Below are 17,889 nucleotides of genomic sequence, written 5' to 3' on the forward strand. Positions count from 1 at the left end.
CCTGGCAGAGAGTCAGCCTGAATGCTCACTGATCCCCTTCTCTCCTGTCCAGGGCGGCTTCGGCCCACGCTCCTGTCCCTGGGGATTACAAATCAAGCATCTCCCAGCATCTCAGGTTGACGACTGGCCTTTTTGATCTCTTCCTGGAAGTGGCAGCAGCTGTGAGCTGCCACTCTTCACCTGCCTTCACCTTTCTGCCGTGTCCGGAGCCGTGCTCCCTTCCTTATCTGCGTTTCTCACTTGCCGCTGCAGTCGGGGTGAAGGAGGATCAAACCCGCTTTGATAGTCGACTTTCAGGAGCATTAGGCACGTCAGCCCCTGGGAGCTGCCCAGAGCAGGGCACTGGCATCCGTTTGAAATCCTAGATGGAGGCTGTAAAGGGGCTGGGGCGGGGGATAGAGCCCTCCTTGATCGGGGCTATTTGTGTACTGGCTGTAAGAAGGACTCCAGTGGGCTTGCACTGACCAAGGATCGACCTCCCCACCCCCCAAATCGTTCTAATCCCCTTGTCTCCTCCTCCCTCCTCACAGTAAGACCCAGGGAGTTGAGGAGAATCTGCACAAGGTCACCCCTTAGTCATTACATTGGTGTTCATCAGCCAATCCCCAAACAGGGGATTAGCTGGCTCTGTTGATAAGCCCAATCATAGAAAGCTCTCAGGCTGTGCATGCGGGTGCAGCAGTCTCAGGCTTCAGTGCCAGCTGGGCTGTCCCTGACTCCTCCTGCCCTCCTACCACACTCCTCCTCAGGTATTCTAAAAGGCAGCAGCATGACTCTTGACTCTCACACCCCCAGAGGCACCATTTCTCCCCTGGTCCAGCTTTAACTTGGACCAAGTAGATTAGGCTACAGCATCACTGCCTGACCGAGACAGAGACCAAGAGCACAGTCCTGCCCACAGCACATACAGCAGCCTCCCACACTGCGCAGGGGGCTGCATGGGGACTCATCCCCAGTACCAGTGTGTACTGGCCCTGCGGGACCCTCTCATCTCAGCACCAGTAACTTGGAGACCTGACACCAGGTGGGATGTCCTGCCCTTCTGCTCTGGATGCTGAGTCCTCTCCAGTCCGAACTGGACCAAGCAGGGTGAGATGAGGGACACACTGGCCTCTTTCTGAATGGTGTCTGTCACCTCACATGAATCACAGACCCTGTGTGAATCTGACAGATGCTCTACCTTAGCCCTGTCTTGTAGGGCTTTCTGTAATCAACAGACACATTCTCTATCTATGTTCTCCAATATGAGAGCCACAAGTCACAGATGACCAGTGAACATCTGACACCAAACCAGTGCCTCTGAGTCAGGGATCCTAACCTTAACTTCCTTGCTACTAATTTAAATACATGTGACAGTAAGTACACTGTGTGCACTGCCCTAGATTACAGGTCGGCAAATGTTTCCTCTACAGGGCCAGAGAGGAAATGTTTTAGACTTTGGAGTCTTATAAGGTCTCTGAGGCAGTAACTCAACTCAAAGCTGTAGTGCATGCAAGCAGGCATAGGCAGAATGTCAACAAATGTGCTGGGCAGTGTTCCAATAAAACTTTATATATAAGCAAGGATGGGCTGGATTTAGCTGAGTTGTTTTAGACTGTGTCTTGAGTAAATATACACATAGCCTTACAGATTCATAATTTTTCCTCTCATGTCACAGAGAGCAGACCTCTGACGTTCATCTAGAAAGTCTGCCTCTGAATTCCATGCGGGAGTCTCTGATTTAGTGCACCCTGTGGATGCACCCTCAGATTTGCCACTCCTGATGGAGACAGCACCAGTGTGGTTCTGTAGCAGGAGCATGTGGTCAGGGGGCACACAACAATTCCCCAGGCTTTAGACCAGTATTCACAAGGATGTAGGAATAAGGACATTGTTGAGTCATGTGTGTGTCAACTCTTTCCAGGGTCTCTGCAGGCACTAAGTCTAGGGTCCTGATGTATTTCTTCCCACCCCCGAACATACCCTGTCTCCCCAAGTTCAAAGGATTGTACCAGGAACTTGGCTCCAGAGGATACTGGATGAGGCTTCTCGTAATAATAAGGTTATGCATCAGACTTGGAGAGAATTAAGTTGGGTTCAGGGTCCCAAGATCAGAACGGCAATACAGCCGAATGAACACAACTGCAAGACTTGATTATACAGGTGGCCTTCCTTTTCAGAAGTTTGCATGACCTCACTTCACTTTTACAAAAGACCTATATCTGTACTCTTCTAGGATAACCAAAGGAAGCACAGAGTGGGGGCTGGAGCGATAATACAGTGGGTAGGGCGTTTACCTTGCACGTGGCCAACCCAGGTTTGATTTCCAGCATCCCATATGGTCCTCTGAGCACTGCCAGGTGTCATTCCTGAGTGCAAAGCCAGGAGTAACCCCTGTGCATTACCAGGTATGACCCAAAAAAGAAAAAAGAAAAAGAAGCACAGAGTGTACAGAGATACTACAGAGAGACAGTACAGTACAGAGATTAAGGAGTTTGCTCTCAGGAGGTCAACATGGGTTCAATCCCTGGCACCACATATGGTTCCCATAGCACTGCCAGGAGTGATCCCTGAGCATAGAGAAAGGACTAGGTCCCAAAAACCACCCCCAATCAAAGGAAAGAAGCCTAGAGTAGAAGTGGACTTTACCACAGAAGACACAGAGCGGAGCTGTCCTTCAGCAAATGCTCAGGAGGCAGCAGTAACGAGAGTGTCCCCACCAAGCTCCTCCTCCAGAACAGCTTTCCCCAGCCTGGGTTTGTATCATGTTATGCCACCGTTTGCTCTGTGCTATGGCTATTTTAGGGTATGATTAGGTAGGTGATGTTTTTGGTCTGGGCATGCTCAACATTTTCCCATCAGAATTATGAGTCATTGCTTCTTCACTTGAGGCCATTTCAGCTTGTGAAAGCTTTCACCAAAAGACTCTATTTTGAGAGAGCAGGGGAACCTGATGGCAAGGAATGAATTGTTTTTGAAGAGAAACTGGGCAATTTTAGGAGCCCTCACTTGAGAGTCGGGTGAGTTCTTTCAGGAGCCTTGGGTAGAAATGATGGATATGCCCAGAACCCGGCACGAAAGCAATGCAGAATGAAGTCAGAAACCCACAGGTTAAGCCAGGTGGTTTGTGCCTGGAGTTTTCTCAGGAAATTTTGTTTAAAAGTACTGAGATTGAGACTAGGGAGATATTACAGCATGTAGGGCAAACCCAGGTTTGATCCCTGGAACCCTGTATGGTCCCCCAAGCCCCACTAAGAGTGATCCCTGAGCTCAGAACCAACAGCAAGCTCTGAGCACCACTGGATGTGCCCCCCCCCCCCCAAAATCCCCAGACAAACCAAACAATGGCTGAGACCTTGTCAGGAGCCTTCTGGTATGCAAATATTAACATTAAACTGTGTCTCCACCCCTTCCCAGGCACCTTGTTCTAGGAGACTGGCTCTGCCCTCATGCCTGGCAGGTGCAGGCCAGCTAAGACAGAGATGGAGTTTATGGACTATACATACTGCTGTAGCTTCATTCTAGCAACATCACTTCTGTGAGTTCCCGAGACAAGGAAAAGAAGGCTTTTGGGTAACTGGCATGCTTTACGAGGGTGTTATGTCATTACTGTTATTAATTATCATTAACAGTCTTAAAATATGCCTACTAATGATCTCAACACAAAATAGCAGTGTGGGTCTTAGCCAAGAGCAGCATAATTACCTATTAATGAGATGTAAATTTCACAGGGAAATGACAGAGATCTAGAAGTACCACCTTCTGAACTAACATAATAAAGTTAATAATAATAATAGTGTATAATCTGAAGATATTAGTGTTAATTTGAATGCCAACACCACATTTAAACAGACCAAGGGAAGTGGAAGTAATTTGCATAACTCAAACCAAGAAATCCTAATCCATGCTATTAAGAAAAAAATTCATTGTCCTCCAAATGATATAAAACGAACTCTTTGCAGTCACTATATTGAGTGGATTTTTATTCCCCCAGCTACTTATTTTCTTCCTTTTACTTAGGGCTTATATCTCTCTTGTTTCCAAAACCAAGCTGAGGTACCTTATGCAATTAAGCGCAATAGAAAACAGAATTAAAAAAAAATAAAAACACAACAAAACCCAGTTAAGGGCACAAAGCAGTAGATATTACCAGACCCTCGGGACACACTGTTGCAGCTAAACTCCAATTTCAATTCTGTTTCCTGGAAGCACAGCCGGGGCCATTGAAGTAACTGAGTTACTGGTTAGTAGCCCACCTTGTTAGGCTCTGAAGCTGAGGAAGCCCTCCCCAACACAGAGCTCTGCCCTGAGAGCTGTGATCCCCACCTTCCAGGGCAGACTCAGGGTCTAGACTGGGCTGGGGCACCTACCTTCATAGCTGGCATGGAAGCCCTGAGCACTGACCGCATAGTCACTGATGAGGCGCAGAGACAGCGTGGTGGCAGCGCTGACGATGGTGGCTGGAAGCTGAAAGCCCGTGAGTCTGAAAGACAAAGAGGCATATTTTAGGGAGCATGACCCCCTTGGGGATGGTGCATACCTTAACCGCCTGCTGGGGTGCAGAACAGAAGTGGGTGTGTGAAGGAAACTGAACACCAAGCAATGCCCAGGGTTCAAACCACAGCAATCTTCAGTGTAGGAGCCAGCAATGCCCTGCCTGTTAAAGGCTTCATGGGATGTAGGGGAGAGGGGATCTTCCTGTCATGGATGATCCCTGACCAGGAAACCCTCTTTATCCATGTCTTTCTCTTTGCTTCTCTTCTCATTTCTTCTCCCTTCTCTCCCCTTTCTGGCTGAGCTCCTTGGAGGCTCAGAAATTTAAAGCTAATAATCACCAATTGACACCATTTATTCACATACCAGGGACAGGGATGATATCTCCAGCTCTAAATAGCAGAATGTGGAAGACTCTTTTCATAGAATTTCTCTTTCAGATGAATATCTATTGCTTTTACAGAAAATGATAAGTGGTTATTATTTTTTTAAAGATGAAAACAAAAAATATAAACCCACAGCAATCTAGAAATAATCATTCTTGGCAGTTGACACGCCAAGCAATGGAAGGATCAATAGATAGGATCATAGTCAAGAAAATTTTGTACAAATGGGATCGTACCATGTATGCTTTTAATATTAAAATGCTTGATCTTTCCCTCTGCAGATTGAATGAAGAAAAAGAAGCAAGTAAAATAAAAGGAATTGTTAAACCTGAGATGCATTTAGCTCACGGGAATAAATTTTGGGACTGGGAGCCTGACCCTGCTGTGCTTGGGGGCTACTCTTAGTTCTGCGCTCAAGGGTGGGTGGGGTGGATGCTGGGGAAATGAAGGGGAGGGAGTCACTCCTAGCAGTGTTGGTTCTTAGGGGATGATATGTGGTTCCAGAGATCTAACCAGGGTCTCCTGCATACAAAGCATACAAAGCAGTTCACTGAGCTCTCTCTCTCCAGCCTCTGAGAGAATCGGTTTTATAAAGTTTCTCCTGGTGTTAAAAAAAACCAATGAATAAGCTTTTCTTGAGCACCTGGGGGTATGTTGTAGGAAGGAATCTTGACTGGGCATCCAGTCAAGTGGCCCACAGGTGGCCTCCCTATACCCATTGGCGGCAATGATGTGGTCAGTATCTTGACACTTTTTCCCAGTCTTAGATCAAACTGCATCACCCCTTCTCCATCAAACCTCTGAGCAGGAATTCAAGGTTTATCTTTATTTTTATCTTACCTTTATTTGTATTTTATTTTGAGGTGAGGAGTTTCAAAGACATAAGGGCATAAGGGGCCCTGCACAAGGGTTCTGGCCAGGCGAGCCAAGAGTTCAACTAATGCACCCAGGCGAGCAAATAGTTCAATGCATGTACCCAAGGCTGTGGTTTTTCCGGGGATTACCAGGGTAACCTGGACATGCTGGGGGCAGGGGGCTCTTGGGCTATCCCTGGAGATAGGTCTACGGTTGAAAGGATCAAACCAGGGCTCACAGCATACAAGTCATGACCCCACTGCTCGAATTCACTGTGAGAAGTCCAGTGCTAGATGAAGGCCTTTTCTTCCCACCATCCTGATGCAGAGGACTCCTATGAACTCAGCAGAAATTCAAGGAAGAGAGAAGGAAAAGAGATCATATGATGGGTCAAATGGGAGCTCAATTTCTAATTTTTTGAGAATCATCCAAACTATTTTCCAAAAGGACTGAACCAGTCGGCATTCCCACCAGCAGTGAAGGAGGGTCCCTTTCTCGCCACATCCGCTCCAGCACCGGTTGCTTTCATTCTTGTGGATGTGGGTCAGTCTCTGTGGTGTGAAATGATATCTCATTGTGGTTTTGATCTGCATCTCCATGCCCTGCCACAGAGGCAGGGTGGGGTGGGGGGATGGGGGATGGGAGGGATACTGGGATCCATGGTGGTGGGAAATGGGCACTGATGGAGGGATGGGTATTTGATCATTGTATAATTGAAACCCAAGCACAAAATTTGTAAGCCTACAACTGTACCTCATGGTGTCTCACTAATAAAAATTTAAAAATTTATTCAGGTACAAGATACCCCCAGTGATGGACCCTACTTTGCATGGCTTCCTTTCCCATTTCATCTTTCTATCTCCAGCTCCTTCAGATTTTCACATGACCCAAAAATCTATGAAATAATGAAACCATATATCTTGAATGTAAGCAAGCTATGCTTTTCCCCCCCCCCAAATTTTGTCTTATTGTTGTTGTTGTTGTCCTCTTATGTTGGGGGGATGGCTTCACAAATTAGACAGGTCTAGAAGACTCATTTGGCTTCTACCTGCCCATTATTCTTCTATGAGTGGTCACTGCATTCTGATAGGCACCTCATCTGTGCTATAGCCTTAAGACTGGGCAAATGACCAATGGCTTCTCTCTTATCTTTATGGGTTTAATGCCTGGAAAAAAGGGAAGAGGGCATAGGACCCAGATAGAATCATCCTGGATTCTTCATTGAAATAGGATAGATAGATTCCGGGAATCTTTTATTTTGGGGCTCTAAATCATTATCATGTAAGTCTGAGACTTCCAGCAGCCTCTTTATCATTATATAGAGTCTATCTACTTTAGCAAAAACGATATCCCACATAGATTTAAACAGAGCTGAACAGTGAGAAGAGAGACAGAGGCCTGATGATATATTGTTGAGATCGTTAATCCAGCCAAGCAGAGTGATCTATCTCTGCAGTTCCCGGTTACACAAGCCAACATTCTTGCTGTTTGCATGTCTCCTTCTTTCCTTTTTTGTTTCTTTTTCTCAAGCTAGTTTGATTTGCGTTCTCTCTCTTGAAATTGATTGAACACTGATGGATACAGCATGAAACCCTAGAGGCTTTAAAGAAAAATATTGATTGCCTTTATTCCATAAAAATCAAAAGCGCATATGAGAAGCAAGAAAAATGTTTTTTCAAAGATAAAGAGAAAATGCAAAAGAGAAGGTTAAGTATAATACACATGACAGAAAGAGGCTAAGTATTCACAATCTATAAAGAATACTTGAAAATCAATATGAAAATGATAAACACATAAAGGAAAAGGGCAAAGGATAAAAACACAAAGACAATCCACTTAATATCAAAATCACAAAAATTAAATACAAGCTTCTTTTCTGTAGATTGGGGTTAGATCACAACCAGCTGTGCTCAAGGATTTACTCCTGGCTCTGTGCTCAGGCATCACCCCTGACAGTGCTTAGGGGACCATATGCAGTGCCTAGGATTGAACTGGGGTTGGCTGTGCTCAAAACAAGAGTTTTACCCCTTGTTCTATCTCTCTGGCCCACTTCTCATTTTTGTTTGTTTGTTTTTGCTTTTGAGGTCACACCCGGCGATGTTCAGGGGTTACTCCTGGCTCTGCATTCAAGAATTACTCCTGGCAGTGCTCAAGGGACCATATAGGATGCTGGGAATCAAACCCAGGTCGGCCGTGTGCAAGGCAAATGGCCTACCCACTGTGCTATTGCTCCAGTCCCCACTTCTCATTTTTCAACTCACAGATTGACAAATATCTAGAGTTGGGAAGGATTAAGAAAAAAATATTGTGTGGTTGCCAAAAGAATATTCAGGAAATTCTATACATTGTATGTGTATATTTCACACATTAGCTTAAATGGACCACTTTGAAAAGCACAAAAACTACCATATCTTTTCCAATATGCCTTCATTTAAACTGTTCTATTACTATTAATGGAGAATAATATTTTAAAAATACCTCCAAAGAAATATGCAGCCTTAGGTAGTTTCACCAGGAAATTCTACCAAAAGAAAGAAGAACTAACAACAATTCTATAAATCTCTTGAATAAAATGAAGTGAGAGGAATACTTGTTAACTCTTTTGGGAAGTCAGTAATACCCTGAGACAAAAAACAGAGACAGTACAAAAAAGAAAGTGAATGACCACTATTCCACAGTATGTAAAATTGAAAACCTTGAATGAAATATTAGCCAAGAGATTCCAGCAAGACATAAAAGTAACTAGACACTCCAAAAAAGTGGGGTTAATCTAGAGATGCAAGTCTGGGTCAACATTTCAAATCAATCAATGTCACTTTCCATAATAACAGGTCAAAGAAGAAAAGTCACACGATCATGTGAATTAATGCAGAAAAAGTACTTGATAAAATTTAAAAGTCATTCCTGATTAACAAGCAGAAACTAAGAATAAAGGAAAACTTCTTGACTTGACAAAGACGATACAAAAATATTATAGATCACATCCCTGAACGCTCCTTCTCTAAGATTGAAAACAAGGCATAGATCGAACATCTGATAATTACTGGATAACTGGGAAGTTGACAAAAGGCATGGAGGCATTTCACTATGGAGGATATGTGGATGGCAAATAATCTATGTAAATGGTTGAACATTCAAAGCCATTAGTGAAATTAAGATCATGATGATAAGATATGAGATATTAGTGCATACCTCTTAGAACAAGTGGAATATTAGAACAAGTTGTGACAAAAGCAAACGTTGGTGAAGATGCAGAGTAAAGAGATGTCTCATAGATTCTTAGAGAGATGTAAAATGCCACAGACACTCAGGAAAATATTTTGCCTTTTTTAGTAAGTAAAGTAAAGTAAAGTAAAGGCCCTCCCGTTGATCATCGATTTGCTCGAGCGGGCCCAGTAACGTCTCCATTGGAGACTTTGTTGTTACTGTGTCTGGCATATCAAATACTCTCGGTAGCTTGCCGGGCTCTCTGAGAGGGGCGGAGGAATCGAACATGGGTCGGCCATGTTGGCTGCGTGCAAGGCAGACGCCCTACCCACTGTGCTATCGCTCCAGCCCATGCCTTTTTTAGGAATATCTATTTTGTGTTTGGGGAGAGAGTCCCAGGGTTAAGGTGTATGTAAGACATACACCAAGCCCTGGTACCATCCCTGGCACTACGTGCTTCCCAAAGCTTTGTCAGGTGTGACCTGGATAATCCCAGGTACCACAGAACTGAAGTAGCTTTGTAGCAACTTCAGATTCTGTCCAGCCAGGATGGCTGAGAATCCCTAAAGAGGGCTTATGAAACATTTGTGAGGCTCAAAGAGGGAAAATGAGAAGAATAACTACTATGCATACGTTGATCATAAAACTAAGTAATCACATTCCTGGGCATGTGAGAAATGCCAACAGTGCACACAAAGCTTATACAGGATTGCTCATATTGTTTCTTCTCATTTTATTATTTTTTGGTAACAACCCCAAAGTGGAAGCAACCAAGATGTTCTACAATAGATGGATGATGAAACAAACTGAGGCTCAGGAGTGAATAAGAGGAGACTATGACACCTGAGTGAACTGAGTGGGTCTCCAGGCATTAGGTAGAGGGCTAAAATTTAATAAGCTTACCATAAAAGATGACCACCTATAAGACTGTTCCATTTATATAGTATTCTTGAAATGGCATTAAAGGAAAAGACAAAAGATTAGAGGATGCCAAGAGTTAAGGGATGGCAAGGGAAAAAAAGTGGAGGTGGGTGACTGAGAAGAAGTGTAAGGGGGCTCTTTGCAATCATGAACAGTTCTGCATCCGGATGGAAGTGGCAGTGACCCAAATCCACACAGCTGAAAGAGATAGAACTTGCGGTAACTGCACTGACTTCAATGTCCTACTTTGGGTAGGTGTCATGTCACATGGGATGTGGCCACCGAGAGAAAGGGGATCAAGGTATCCGAGACCTCTTTGCAGTATCTTTGAAACTTTTTGTAAATTTGTCAATATTTCAAAGTCAAAGTTTTATTTTCTAATTATGTAAGGGGTTCACAGTGTATTTCTAGTGGTTGCAATTCTCCATTGAACCAGACCTAAATTCAGGCATCCTAGACTGACTGAATCTTTAGCTGCTACTTCTTGGCCCCATCTCTTCGGCTGTGTACCCATTTCAACCCTTACACTGTGTGCATGTACATGGGGCATGTGTACCCAAGCACTAGGCTCCTCTTCCCTCTAGTCCTCCCCCCCACCACCACAGACACACACACACACACACACACACACACACAAACACACTTCATTTGCAGCTCTGGATGGGGCCTGGCTACCAAGGGGCCATGTACCAGCATCATTAGCCTGCCCCTATTCCTGGGCTTCCCTCTGATTTGACTCTGCTCCCCAGAAATATTTGTCAGCTAATGACATTGCTTCCCTGCAATAGGTCTTGAGCACTGAAATACCAATTTGTCTCCAGTGCAGCCAAGGGGCCACATTTTATTTGGATCTGACCACGTACCTCATCCCAGTTGGCCCCATGTCTACACTTACAAGTGGGTCAAATTCACAACCGGTTACCTCTTTCCTATATTCACACAATATGCCCTCAGGTGCCCTTCCCCAACAACCCAGGGAGAACAATTTCCTCCCATAACTTACAGCTTCCTGGAGGAATCTCACACCTCACTAGGCTTCTCCAAGGAGTTGTCCCCGGGAATGACATTCATTCCACTGAGTAGAACTTGTTGATTTTATTCCCCAAGTAACTTTTGTGCTGCCATGGAGGATTTTCAGGCACTCGTTTCTTGGTTCTATATTGACACAGGCTGCAACTAGCTAATGTACACTGTCAACAAACAATTATGGTTTGATCACTTGCAATGTAGGGAATTGAAGCTTACTAGGCATTTTCTTTAATCAGATATTTACCAAGCTCTGCTCTTTCCCAGACGTGGTAAATAGATCCTAACATGGAGGATTCCTCAAAGGCACTAAAGCTGGAGGTGTGTGAATGCTTGACTCTCCCCATCTGGATACTTGAATCATCTTTCCCTGCCCCCTGTCTGGTCTACCCACATCCTTACTTCTCAATGACAAACTGTATACCAGATCCTGTATACCAGAATATCTCATGGCATTGCATGTACAACTTTCTGATTTGTCTCCATCTTGCATCTGACAAGTCTACACACCATATTGAAAGGAGAGTACTATCTTCCAATAGTGGATGGACTCAGCCTCATTAGACAAGCATGGCAAAATGATGTGTTGGCTTACCACTGTGGCTGGTCTCCTTTCTGATTCTCAGATGAGCAGAGGACAGCTTTAGCAAACAGGTAACTGACTATGGCATCAGACAGTCCTCAGACTCCCTTGATCCAGGGGTATTATCTTGCCATTTCCCCTAGAACACTTTTGCTGCTTTTGTCTCCCTGCCCAGAGTCACAAGGGTATTGCAAACTGCCCATAACCCCACAGTCCTCATTGTCCCTGTTTCAAAGCCATCTGAGGTTTCCCACTGTAGGATGAAGACCAGAATCACTGGAAAGGCCCATGATGCCTGGTGGGACCCCAGATCCTCTGCCCTGCTGTGAAACTTGCTGTGCAAGTGAAACTTCAGTCTTCTTTGGTCAAGCAGAGTGTTGATGGCCCCGAGCATAGACAATGAGCAAGAATTTGGAACTTAAAACAAAATTAATTGTATGGAAATGGAGAGATAGTACAGAGGGTAAGGCATTTTCCTTGCATGGTGCTGATTCTAGCCTCCACCCCTATATTACCTGAGCATAGCCAGGGGCCATTCCTGAGCAAAGGGTCAGGAATAGCCCCTGAGCACTAGATGTGTGACAAAATACCTCCCTTCCAAACAAACAACAACAATAGACATTTAAAAAGTCACTTCTCATTACCAGGCAATTGTGTACCCAACAGCTCAGCCACTAAAGAGTTCCCCGCTTCCCCTTCCTACTCACTGCCTGCTCCCTTCCCTCCCATGGGCCATCCAGTCACACAGCTTCCTTCTTACAACACTTGCTCATATCCCCTCCAGCTGTTTGTCCAATTAACTCCTCATCATTCAAATCTCATCATGAATGTCCCAATATTATTTTAGGAAAGCTAAGTTCCTGCCTCCCAGGCTAGTCTAGTTTGCATTCCTAACAGCCCCTGTGGATATCCCTGGGACCCTGTCCCACAGGATAAATGGTGCATCAACACTTCGCCTGGACCTGGCACTGACTCTCCTGAGGACTCTTGGGCAGTGGATGCTGCTTCTGAGAGGGGCTCTAGGAAGTCTGAGTCCCTTTTGCCAGATCTCCTTCCCTGGCCACTGCTGCAGCAGCAGAGCCCTGCAAACCATTTCTGAATATGCAGCAGGAGCAGGAAAGGAACTTCTGGCAAGATAAGCCACTGAGAAGTGAAGGTTCTCAGATACCACAGTATGTGTAAATAGTGTTGCTCAGATATGCTGAGGCCAACAGATCAGGAGAAGATTTGCATTGAAAAAACAATTTGCTGCATACAGTTCCCCAGAACAGAGGCGTGCAGGGTCACTCAAGAAAGTGCTGCACTGGGACAGGAGGAAGGTGTGGGAAGGAACCTCTGATGGGCTGGTCAGAGGAAGGCAGGGGCAGCTAGTCCAGAAGACTCAGAATAGGCTGTTTTGATCCCTGTAGAGAGTTTTTGGGTAGGGACTGTCCTGACAGTCAACTACCAGGGATGGCGGAGGGGTTGGGGCTGGGGCAGAGGAGGAAGGGAGGTTCAATAGGTATTCACTGAAGTTGGTTGTTTTGCCTCTAGAAGGTTCTCTCCCAGAAGAGGTCAGTAGTTCTCCCTGAACTAAATGCACAGGGTCCTGGAAATCTGTTGATATTGGGTGAATCTATTGATCTCCAAACTAGCTTTACCACAGGCTGATTCCAACTAAATTAGAGTTAAATGCCTACACCATATTTCTAGTCACAAAAGCATCACCAAACTTCTAAAATGAAGACCAAAGATGCTTCTAATATTAAACAACAATCTGCATTCATTCACTCATTCACTTCTCACCCAATTTATCCCAATCCAGCATGGACCATAGTTCTTGGAGATCAGGGATGCATGGCAGGAAGCCATTCTGATTAAAGAATACAGGATATCCTTTCATCACAGGGGGTGTGAAATACACACACACACACACACACACACATACATGCACATTTACACACTGCAATAATCATCATGTGCACATCTTTAGGATACGAAAAGAGACTAGAGTCCCTGGAAAAAACCACACACCCCTCTCTGGAAAACATCACAGACAAGGATCCAGCTGGGTCAGAAATTAATGATTTCTCCTCTTTATCATAAAGAAACAACACTGTAAAAGATAGCATTGTTGGAGTCCCAGCTGTAGTTTACTCTTTCTTGGAATTACTGACCTAGGGAGTTTTCTTATCTGGTTGAAAGGTCCCTACATCAAAGTATTACAAAATATTTAAAGAATTTAAATTTTTATAGGGATGGAGAGATAGTACAGCAGGGAAGGCACTGACCTTGAAAGTAACTAACCCAGGTTAGATCTCTGGCACTCTATATGGTCCCCCATGCCTCACCAGGAGTGACCTCTGAGCACAGAGATAGGAGTAAGCCCTGAACACCACCTCCCCCCAGGTGTGCCTCCCCCTACCCCAAACTAACACCAAGGAAAAAACAGATGAAGACACCCAGAACAACACAGAGCAGTCTGCAATATCCCCTTTTAAATGACTTTCATTTACTTTTTTGGTGGTGCCGGGGATATGACCAAAAGCTTACCCGTGTAAGACTAATGCTCTACCAGAGGTAAACCATTGGTTTTAGCCATGCATGACCAATGCTCTACCATTCAACCCACCCCCACCCCATCTCTGATCCTTTCCTCACATTTATCCCTGTTCCTAATTAGATGCTTATAGGAGCAGATATCTGCACCTTATGTTTTTTTCTGAGGTCTCCTGGACTACACCGGAAGTTCTGCAGAAGCATAGGCTGCTCATTCACTCCTCTGGCCAGTTCCTCGCATATTAACCCTTGGGCAAAAGACGGATTATCTGGCATTTCTCTGTGTAGCCATTCATGGCAAAGTTCATCCTGATGTGTGATGAATGAAAAAAGGAAGGAGAAACATCCAGATGAAGTCAATGTGATACCTCTGTCCAATTTCTTGGGTCTCACTTGGAAGGTTACTTATTCCAAGAAAGGGTTTGGGACTTCCTGATGAATGTTCTCAGAATATAGCACTTTTCCTTGGCAATAGCTGTTCCAGATAGACTATTGGATGGATATTCTTATTGAATTCTCTTTCTCTCTGCTTGAAGCTAAGTCTTCTGACAGCAAGAACTTTGTTCACCTTTCCTGTGCACCATAAGCTAGTGGTATTGTGGCCATGGACAAAATATCCCCTATTAAATATTAAAAATGAATGAAAATTAAATTCACAAGTTGAAATTTCCTGCGCCACCTGACCCCCAAGAAATATGTATTAGGAGTCCTCTATTGGAGGCAGGGATGAATAGGAAGAGACAAACTGGGATGAATGGGCCCCTGTGAGTTGCACAATGGTTCTTAGAAGAGTCTTGGGAAAGCTGGCTCCTCTGTTTTCCATATTGGAAGGAGATCATGAGAATCAGGATGTTTGCAACTTCCAGGAGGCTCTTAACAGATCTTCACCAGACCAGCTCCCTAACTGGGGATTTTCAGGATCCAAAATAAGGGGAAATACATTTTAGTGGTGTATGAGTCCCCGAGTCTTTGGAATTTTTATAATAGCTGCCCAGGTTCATTAGGACATACGAATACATGCATTGTGCATGAATGAATGTGTTGCTACACAAAGCCTCCACTACTATCCTTTGAAAGGTGATCTTATTTCTTTTGGCCCTTGCCTGGCATCTGTGTATTTTACATTAATGGGTTCCCACTATCCCCAGAACAGATAAGAGTGGCCTTAATTATTTGTACATATATAATGGTTTATACTGAACACCTGCTTTCCCATTGGGAGTCTGAACTTGGACTTACACCAGGCAGAGGCATATCTGTGTGGTTCACCACATCCCACTCCTCGATGAAAACTGAGAATCGAGCCTCCAAGGAATAGCCCCTGCTGGCCACATGTCTTTCGTGTCCCAGTCTATGGGTCTATGGCTAGTGTTTGTCAACACTCTTCTAGGAAAGATCCTTTGGAAGTCTGTGCTTGGGCCCCCGGATTCAGCCCTTGCACCTTCCTTTTGCTGTAATAAGTCAGCCAGGAAAGCAGCTACCTGCAAAATCATGTGCATCCTCATAGCAAACCAGGGAGCTCAGGTGACCTTGAGGGCACTCCAACATGAGAGTGGCAAATTAGTCCAACCAGATGCTTCTGGACAATACAAATACTAGACAATTCTCTAAAAGATGGTGGATAGTGTAAGGAAAATCACCAGCAAAACAGAATTGCTAAATACTAGATTAAACAAAGTAAAATAAGGATTTTCCAGAAAATAAAAAAAAAAAAACAAAGTACAAGTATATGTGAGTGTGTGTGTGTGGGGGGGGGGGGGGTGGGAGGTGGTGTTAATACGCTAATAGGCAACTTCCAAGGCAAAGATAGAATATGTTAACAGTTTCCTAACACATCTTATTATAGTACTTTTCACTCTTAGAACATCATATAGAACCCTCTCTAGGAAATGACATTCTCAGAGAAGGCAGGTCAAGAGGTATAGGCATTGCTCCATTGGCCCTAAGGTAGCTGAGACCCCTGAACTCTGAGCCCTAAGTCTCATAATGACCAAAAACAGGAAGAAATTGTTCTTGTACTGGTTCCAAATGTGAGGAATCTCATAATAAATCCCTCTTTCTGAGGATGATCTATACATATCTCTTCCCTGCAATCTTAAAGAGCCCAACTAATACAAAATTATCCAGGAATAAACAGTAATATAGCAAATTGGGCCTTTATTGAATGGTTCTCATTTAAGGCTCTTAGCACATCAAACAGTGATATAAAAAAAGACATGTCAATTGACCTTGGGAATAAAAGAGTCAATGCAAGCAACATTTATCACACTGACAGGCTTGGCAAACAGTGCTTTGATTTGCCAGCAGCCCTACTCCAGACAGCAGCCACTAGTTAGATACATAAACCATTAAGCTAAAAACAGAACTATCATTAGAGGCATCATCTAGTAATTTGCAGGTAATTGATGGACATTAGTCATAATCACACACAATACACAGACACACGCATATAGCCCTACAGACACATGTTCTCTCTGGTAATTCCAATTTGCATTTCATCAAGAGCCGCAAACACAAGAAACTTGGGGGGAAATGGGTTTTCCATGTGGTTAAGCATATCTCTCTCCTAGATCCTCTTATTCTTGGAGCATCCTGCAGGCTGGGATTCTCGGGGCCACACCTGCAGACACATCATGCCCAGAGAAGGCAGGGCACATAGCACAGTGATTTCTTCGCTCATGAAGCTGCTGATGGCCTCAGAAGCTCTAAAACTCAGTGACCAAAAAACGCTGTTAAAATGAAAAGTGGGTGCACAGAAATCATTTTCTACCTGCTATCCAAGGATTAATATAATAACCGCTTATAAGACCCATTCCACCCACTGGACACTAGCCAGAGTTGCTGGAAAATTTCAACTAAAATCCAAACGCTCCTCACTAAAATGCCCCCAGTCTCTCCAGAAAACATACTCAGCTCTACATATATGCATTTCAGCTGCACCTATATGCTGAATTCTTGGAAGCCAGAATATCTGGCCAAAGAAAGGCTGCTGGGAGCACAGTTGCTTTAGGAGGAAGATCTGGGCTTCCAGCAGGGTCTCCTGGTGATGTCTAAACAGAGGGAAACAGAATGGACATTCTATGACTTCACTTACCAGTAAACATCCAGGAGAATTCCTTACAGAACTTTACTTTCTGGTCCTGAGCTCTGGCCTGAATTTTCTTTGTAACATTTAGTACCACTTGATGGGTGGCACTGATTTTCATTTATCCTTTTATTTGTTTTGATTTTGGGATTCACACCTGGTAGAGCTCAGGCCTCACTCCTGGCTCTTTGCTCAGGGATCATTCCTGGCTCAGGGGACCACATGTGGTGCTGGGGGTTTAACCTGGGTTGACCACATTCAAGGCAAATGCCATACTTACTATACTATCTCTTATCTGGTTTTATTAATCCTGATTTACTGTCTGCATTCCCCACTAACATGAGTTCTAGGAGGGCAGGGTGGATTTTTGTTTGTTTGCTTATTTTTTAATAAGGATCCAGAGGTGCCCCATGCAGTACTTGGGGGGGGGGGGCATCCAGTGGTGGGGATTAAATTCAGGGTTCTCCCTGATCCAGCTCCTTTACTCCGAGGGTAGGAATTTTTATTCACTGGCTTCCCTGCTATTTGCAAAGAATCAGACAACCATGCCAGGCACCCAGTAGGAGTTTGTAATTAATTGCATTCTTGCTGAGGATACCATTATAACACAACCCAGTAAGTGCAGTGAAAGTGTTGTGCAGGAACCAGATCTTATTGCTCGAGTCCATTCAAAGGCGAAGTTGTTCGTCAATCATCCAAAGGGCCCAGAGTTGGGGGGTCAGGAGACGAGAGCAAGGTCACTTCAACCAAAGGGACTATGTGAGTGGAGGGAATCAAAACTCAACTTTACATGTAATTTATGAAATTGTTCTCCA

General features: G+C 44.3%; 1 protein-coding gene across 1 annotated transcript in view; it reads right to left on the reverse strand.

Moving 5' to 3' along the window:
- CSMD2 (CUB and Sushi multiple domains 2) overlaps window positions 1-17,889 on the reverse strand; it is a 628,049-nt gene that overhangs the window by 503,479 nt on the left and 106,681 nt on the right. Inside the window, exon 3 of the mRNA XM_056122939.1 lies at window positions 4,350-4,462. Within this exon, the coding sequence (XP_055978914.1) occupies window positions 4,350-4,462 (113 nt within the window). The remainder of the gene's footprint in view (window positions 1-4,349; window positions 4,463-17,889) is intronic.

This window comes from Sorex fumeus, unplaced genomic scaffold (genome assembly GCF_029834395.1).
Source record: "Sorex fumeus unplaced genomic scaffold, SorFum_2.1 ptg000047l, whole genome shotgun sequence".
NCBI classification, from domain to species: Eukaryota; Metazoa; Chordata; class Mammalia; order Eulipotyphla; family Soricidae; genus Sorex; species Sorex fumeus.